We start from the raw sequence: 7,634 nt of genomic DNA on the forward strand, positions 1-7,634 counted from the left end.
ATGGAGTGAGTGGGAGGGTGGAAGAGAGAGAGGGTGGGGGTGGAATAGAGGGAGGGGGGAGAGAGATGGAGATATCTCGTCACAGTGAGCAGGGTTAGCTGTATAGTCCAGTCACAGTGAGCAGGGTTAGCTGTATAGTCCAGTCACAGTGAGCAGGGTTAGCTGTATAGTCCAGTCACAGTGAGCAGGGTTAGCTGTATAGTCCAGCAGTCACAGTGAGCAGGGTTAGCTGTATAGTCCAGCAGTAAATATGAAACACTGAGTGCTGACATGTTTTCTAGTGTGCGAGTCAGCGCCTGTGTGTAGGGTTAACTCCCCTGAGCTCGCTGTTATTAAAGACAGGTTTAGCAGAGTCGCTCATGTTAATAATTTCTGCTCATTTGGTCCAAGCTGTTCTTTATCAGTCCTGTCAATTAATAATCAGCACAGAGCCACCAAGAGACCAGACGCTGCCCCCACACACACACTGACACACACACACTCAGTGACGCACACACACTGACACACACACACACACTGACACACACACACACTGAGGAGAAATTCAAATAGATTTTTTTAGGCTGCCTTTATGTCCCCCTTTTTCCCCTCCCCTTTCTCTCTTTTCATCCCTGGCCTCCCCTCTCTTATATAACTTTATCTCTCTTCTCTCTCTCTCTCTCTCTCTCTCTCTCTCTCTCTCTCTCTCTCTCTCTCTCTCTCTCTGTCTCTGATTAAATCTATTCCCTCTGTATCTCTACGACTTCCTCCTCCTCCTCCTCTCTCTCCCTCTCTCTCCCTTTCTCAATCCTCATTAAATGAGCAGTTTCAGTCAAGCAGCATGTTTGTTACTCGTCAGTTTTTTTTGTGTGTGTGTGATAATGACTGTTTACACCCGCCAGTGCGCTTTCATCGTCAAGCACCAGCACATCACTGGAACCCAGCCAGGGCACTCGGGGTTAACAACCCAGCAGCCCTGCCCTCTCCCGGGGAGCCAGAACACTGGAGCCTGGGGAGCCAGAACACTGGAGCCAGAATGCTGGAGCCAGGGGAGCCAGAACACTGGAGCCAGGGGAACCAGAACACGAGCCAGGGGAGCCAGAACACGAGCCAGGGGAGCCAGAACACTGGAGCCTGGGGAGCCAGAACACTGGAGCCTGGGGAGCCAGAACACTGGAGCCAGGGGAGCCAGAACGCTGGAGCCAGGGGAGCCAGAACACGAGCCAGAACACGAGCCAGGGGAGCCAGAACGCTGGAGCCAGGGGAGCCAGAACACGAGCCAGGGGAGCCAGAACACGAGCCAGAACATGAGCCAGGGGAGCCAGAACGCTGGAGCCAGGGGAGCCAGAACGCTGGAGCCAGGGGAGCCAGAACACGAGCCAGGGGAGCCAGAACACGAGCCAGAACACGAGCCAGGGCAGCCAGAACGCTGGAGCCAGGGGAGCCAGAACACGAGCCAGGGGAGCCAGAACACTGGAGGCAGAACACGAGCCAGGGAAGCCAGAACACTGGAGCCAGGGGAGCCAGAACATGAGCCAGGGGAGCCAGAACACTGGAGCCAGGGGAGCCAGAACACTGGAGCCAGGGGAGCCAGAACACGAGCCAGGGGAGCCAGAACACGAGCCAGAACATGAGCCAGGGGAGCCAGAACGCTGGAGCCAGGGGAGCCAGAACACGAGCCAGGGGAGCCAGAACGCTGGAGCCAGGGGAGCCAGAACGCTGGAGCCCCCCTCCCCCAGTGCATTCTGGTAAGTGTAGTCCTGCTGTGAAAGGTACCTGAGACAGGTAAAACATGATCTCTCTCCAGCCACTTATTTCCACGGTTCTGTTAGTATCGCAGACACACTCAGTTACCCAGCCCCCAGCCCCCCCCCCCCTGATAAGTTACACAACCCCACCCCCCACCCCAAACTCTCTCACCCCCACACAAGCAGTGATGACCCTGATGAAACCATATTGATTGTGTGAGTGACTCCAGAGAGATGGGAGCGCGCCCGGTCTGTTTATAGAAACTCGCTGGCACCGAACAAGATTCCCTGACCGCTCAGGGTCAGGCCTGGTCAGTACCACCACTTCATCATCCTCTGCTCCGTCTCCTCCTCCTCCTCCTCCTCCCCCTTCTCCTCCTCCTCAGCTCAGATCTCAAGGTGCTGTCCTGCACCGTCCCCCTGTGTCGACTCGTCTCTCTGAGTGTAAGAAAAGAGAGCGCTGGAGAAGCAGAGTGGGGATGTTAAACTGCAGCTGCAGCACTCCCCCAACCCCCCCAACCACCCCCCCCCCCGCCTCACCCCCGCCTCACCCCCGCAGTGCCAGAAAGGGGCGCGGAGGGGAGGGGCTCTGACCTCCCACACTGTGTGTGTGTGTGTCTGCCTATCCTCTGTTCCTCTTTATCAACTATAGATCTTGTGTAAAACTCTCTCCCCCTGATAGACTACCCCCTCTCCCCTTGTGTCCTCCTTTTCTCTTCCCCCTCCCCCTCTCCCTGCCCTCCGTCCCCTTGCTGTCCCCGCTTCTCTTTTTTTGTAGACCTCATGTAACTCTCTTTCTCTCTCCTTGATTAAGTCTATCCCTCTCTCCCCTTGTGTCCTCCTTTTCTCTTCCCCCTCCCCCTCTCCCTGCCCTCCGTCCCCTTGCTGTCCCCGCTTCTCTTTTTTTGTAGACCTCGTGTAACTCTCTTTCTCTCTCCTTGATCAAGTCTATCCCTCTCTCCCCTTGTATCCCCCTCTTTTCCTTTTGCCCCCTCTCTCCCTCCCTCCCTCCATCTCTCTCTCTCTCTCTCAATCTCATTGATGGTGTGACTGTGTGAGACTAGAATACTGAGTAGCTTATCATTATTCCAAAGGCAGAATGGAGCTCTCGCCCAGAATGTCAATGCTCTCTCGCTCTCTCGCTCTCTCCCTCTCTCGTTCTCTCTCGCTCTCTCTCTTTCTCTCTCTCTCTCTCTCTCCCGCTCTCTCTCTGTCCCTCTTCCATACTTTTCTAAAAACCACAATCGCGTCTTTTAATACATCTAAACACACACTGACACACACTGACACGCACACACACTGACACACGCACGCACGCACACTGACGCACGCACGCACACACACTGACACACACACTGACACACACACTGACACACGCGCACACACACACAGAGCAATTGATAAACCGCACACTACAACTGCCTACAAATAACACTGCGCTGCCGTTAAGCCCTGTCCTTTAAAAGCCCATAACGTCTGTGTGTGTGTGTGTGTATCTCTGTGTGTATCTCTGTGTGTATCTCTCTGTGTGTGTCTGAGTGTGTGTATCTCTCTGTGTGTGTATCTCTGTGTGTGTGTGTATCTCTGTGTGTGTGTGTATCTCTGTGTGTGTGTATCTCTCTGTGTGTGTATCTGAGTGTGTGTATCTCTCTGTGTGTATCTCTCTGTGTGTATCTCTCTGTGTGTGTATCTCTGTGTGTGTGTCTCTGTGTGTGTGTGTGTATCTGTGTGTGTGTGTATCTGTGTGTGTGTCTGAGTGTGTGTATCTCTCTGTGTGTGTATCTCTCTGTGTATATCTCTGTGTGTATCTCTGTGTGTGTGTGTGTATCTGTGTGTGTGTGTCTCTGTGTGTGTGTGTATCTCTGTGTGTGTCTGAGTGTGTGTATCTCTCTGTGTGTGTATCTCTCTGTGTGTGTATCTGAGTGTGTGTATCTCTCTGTGTGTATCTCTCTGTGTATATCTCTGTGTGTATCTCTGTGTGTGTGTGTGTATCTCTGTGTGTGTCTGAGTGTGTGTATCTCTCTGTGTGTGTATCTCTCTGTGTGTGTATCTGAGTGTGTGTATCTCTCTGTGTGTATCTCTCTGTGTATATCTCTGTGTGTATCTCTGTGTGTGTGTGTGTATCTGTGTGTGTGTGTCTCTGTGTGTGTGTATATCTCTGTGTGTGTCTGAGTGTGTGTATCTCTCTGTGTGTGTATCTCTCTGTGTATATCTCTGTGTGTATCTCTGTGTGTGTGTGTGTATCTGTGTGTGTGTGTCTCTGTGTGTGTGTGTATCTCTGTGTGTGTCTGAGTGTGTGTATCTCTCTGTGTGTGTATCTCTCTGTGTGTGTATCTGAGTGTGTGTATCTCTCTGTGTGTATCTCTCTGTGTGTGTATCTGAGTGTGTGTATCTCTCTGTGTATATCTCTGTGTGTATCTCTGTGTGTGTGTGTGTATCTGTGTGTGTGTGTCTCTGTGTGTGTGTGTATCTCTGTGTGTGTGTATCTCTGTGTGTGTGTGTATCTCTGTGTGTGTGTGTGTATCTGTGTGTGTGTGTATCTCTGTGTGTGTGTGTATCTGTGTGTGTGTGTATCTCTGTGTGTGTGTGTATCTGTGTGTGTGTGTATCTGTGTGTGTGTGTATCTGTGTGTGTGTGTGTGTGTGTATCTCTGTGTGTGTGTATCTCTGTGTGTGTGTGTATCTCTGTGTGTGTGTGTGTGTATCTGTGTGTGTGTGTATCTCTGTGTGTGTGTATCTGTGTGTGTGTGTGTATCTCTGTGTGTGTGTGTGTATCTGTGTGTGTGTGTATCTCTGTGTGTGTGTGTATCTGTGTGTGTGTGTGTGTATCTCTGTGTGTGTGTGTGTGTGTGTATCTCTGTGTGTGTGGGGGGGTGGTGTGGGGGGGTCCTTGCAGAGCAGCGATTGAAGACAGGCATCCTCAAGCCTTGAAATTTGGGAAACAGTGTGTTTGAGAGAGAGAGAATGCCAGCTGAACAGTGTAAACATGTTTTTTGTGAGAGTGTGAGAGAGGCTTAGATTGTAAAACAGAGAGAGAGAGAGAGAGAGAGAGAGAGAGAGAGAGAGGAGAGCGGGAGACTGTGCTGCTCTGCTCCTGTGAAGGTACCAGCGCTCTGCAGTGAAATACCGTAGCAACAGTAATAAGGAGAGAGGATATTTAGAATTTTTTTTTTTTCGGTGTTTTCTTTTGGCTGAGGAATTTTCTTTCTCCCTGTGTCTGTACACACGTACACGCACACGCACACGCACACACACACGCACACGCACACGCACACGCGTGCCAGCTTGAGGATTTTTCTCATGACTTTTAAAAGCTATCCTTTCGTTGTCTGCAGATTTACAGATTTTAGCTGTTTTTTTGGGCGGTTTTTTCCCCCCAGGGGAAACAAAAATTGCATTTCTCTCCATGTATAAATCTCTATTTTTTATACGTTTTGAAAAAAAAAAACCCAAAACATCGAGGGGGGGGGGTGAAGAAAACAGCAGCCAGATTAACAAGCTTTCCTCTCTCTTTCTATCCATCTCTCTCTATCCTTCCAGCCACCCTCCCTCGTTCTCTCTCTCTCTCTCTCTCTCTCTCTCTCTCTCTCTGCGTCGTTACATTGCTGTGTGTGTGAAGAGAGAGGGGAGGGGGGGGCTGGCTTCGGAGCGAGGGAACGAGAGAGGATATGCAGGAGAGAGGGGGGCCTCTGGATTCAACAACTGGAAGAACGAAGGGAATGAAACGATAGGAAAAAAAAAGAAGAAACTACTAACCACTGCATCGACGAATGCTTTTTATCCTGAGGAACTACAGGAAAATACTCAGCTATCCAAACAGAAGCCTTTTTCTGGGATTATTGGAAGCCACAGAAAAATCCCACAGCCCGCCTTGTCCCTGACATTGTAATTCAAGAGATCTCGTTCTTTTGTGGAGGGGTGGGGGGGGAGAGGGGGCAGAGGGGGGACAGAGCAGATTTTGGAATCTGTGCTTGCAGCTTTGATGCTGATAATTTTTTTTTTTTTAAAACCATGGTATATATCCGATACTTTATTTCTGTTTATTTCTGTAATGTGTTCGTCGGTCAGTGAGATGGAGGGATTCGGAATGAACAGCTTATTTTTATCGATACTGCCTTTTGGGAATTCGTGGAAGTGGGTGAGTTGATTCGGAATAAATCCGTTTTTTTTGTGAAATCGCTTAGCAATCGAATTTCTTTTACACATCCCCCCCCCCCCCTGTAAGTGATCAATTTCTCTCTCTCTCTCTCTCTCTCTCTCTCTCTCTGACCCCCCTCTACCTCCTTTCATCCATCCATCCATCCATCTATACCTCCCCCCCATCACCACCCTCCAATCTCATTCAGCAAAATGTTCTGCATGCAGAACGACCATTCAAATCCAAAAAAACAGAATACAATTGCGAATGGCTTTGAACTGTGCTGGTTGGCTGTGGGTTCATTCCTTGGGTTAATTAACTAATTAATGAACAGACCAACTAAGTGGCTAATTAACGAAGGAACTGACTAATGAAGAAACAAACCGACATACAAACATTACAGCTGCAGCATAAACACATCAGCAATACACTTACTGTGTGGACTAAATAATCACACACACACACACACGCATTTATCTGTTTCAAGCTTCATCTATATATATATGTAAACCTCCCTAAAGGGTTTTTGGAGGGTTATCTTTTCCTAAGGATCCAGAGAGAGGGGGAGAGAGAGGGGGAGAGGAAAGAGGGGTTGTGGAATTGTATTAAAAGCAAGCAAGAGAGATCAATAGTTATCTGTTTGATTTAATGAACTGACCCCCCCATGGGGCTGTTCTGTAAGAAATGGGCCTTGACATTTCTCAACAGCCTGGCGTCAGGGAAGAGCAAAGAATTCCTGGACTTCACAGAAATTTCCCAATTCTCCAACTCCAGCTGCTGGTTTTTCCCTCCTCTCTCAAGCCTGGAATTTTGTTTCCTCTCGGATAACAATTTCTTGAAAACAAAATAACCCGGTAACAGTGAAGCAGCTCGGTGGATTTTAATTTCTGTATTGTTAGCCATTTCTATACCGTTGTGTCGCTGGCGTGGTTTTTGTAGTTTGGATTTACTTGGGGTTCGTTCCTTCGTTTTATCTTTTTTGGTTTTTCTTGTTCGTTTTGGATTCAGATTAAATGCTTCTGTGTCCGAGGCCAGAGAAAGAAGGCCACGTTTTTATTCATTCATTTATTTATTTCTTTTAAGGAGAATTTCCTCAAAATGTGACCCCGTGCGACCTCTCGGACGTGAGAAAAGGAGCATGGAGAAATAAAACGAACGCAAACAAAAACGCTCAGAAAAAGGCGAGCTGGGAGAGGAAGCTGCAGTGGATGATACAGCTGCCTCGCCTCCTTCCACAGCAACACACCTGGGGGGAGACTGCTGAGAGAGAAGACGTTTGTTTTACATCTGGATTCATTTCAGCTTGAATAACACCCCCCTGCACACATCGTGGGACCCCCCTCCCTTTCCGATTGGATTAGCCCCGACAGACAGACAGACAGACAGACAGGGGGACCGGACCAGGACCAGGTTGCCCTCTTTGCTGCAGTGTTTTTTTTTGGTTTTTTTCCCTGAATTCTTCTCGGATTCTGTTGTTCCCGGGATTTTTTTAAGGACGACGTTTCAAACCCCAACCCCCCCCCCCCCCCCGAAGCCCACAGGATCCTACTGATTCACTCTGTAAGTACCCTCTTTCTTTCTCTCTCCCTCCCTTTGTATCTCGATCTCTTCCTCTCCTCTCTGTATCTCTCCCTCTCCTCTCTCTGTAGCTCTCCCTCTCCTCTCTCTGTAGCTCTCCCTCTCCTCTCTGTATCTCTCCCTCTCCTCTCTCTGTAGCTCTCCCTCTCCTCTCTGTAGCTCTCCCTCTCCTCTCTCTGTAGCTCTCCCTCT

At 49.3% G+C, this 7,634-nt stretch overlaps 1 protein-coding gene across 2 annotated transcripts; it reads left to right on the top strand.

Moving 5' to 3' along the window:
- On the top strand, positions 1 to 7,379 carry LOC131709137 (ribosome-binding protein 1-like). 2 transcript variants are annotated; one of them, XM_059011105.1, is made up of 2 exons: positions 1 to 1,727; positions 6,948 to 7,379. In XM_059011105.1, the coding sequence occupies exon 1, from the start codon at positions 798 to 800 to the stop codon at positions 1,611 to 1,613; it is 816 nt and encodes a 271-aa protein (XP_058867088.1). In that variant the 5' UTR covers positions 1 to 797; the 3' UTR covers positions 1,614 to 1,727; positions 6,948 to 7,379. The 2 variants fall into 2 exon arrangements, 1 of the variants encoding a protein (XP_058867088.1); XR_009311387.1 differs by lacking the exon at positions 1 to 1,727 and adding an exon at positions 5,730 to 5,864.
- The last annotated feature ends 255 nt before the right edge of the window (positions 7,380 to 7,634 follow it).

The sequence above is a fragment of the Acipenser ruthenus genome, chromosome 41 (assembly GCF_902713425.1).
Source record: "Acipenser ruthenus chromosome 41, fAciRut3.2 maternal haplotype, whole genome shotgun sequence".
NCBI classification, from domain to species: Eukaryota; Metazoa; Chordata; class Actinopteri; order Acipenseriformes; family Acipenseridae; genus Acipenser; species Acipenser ruthenus.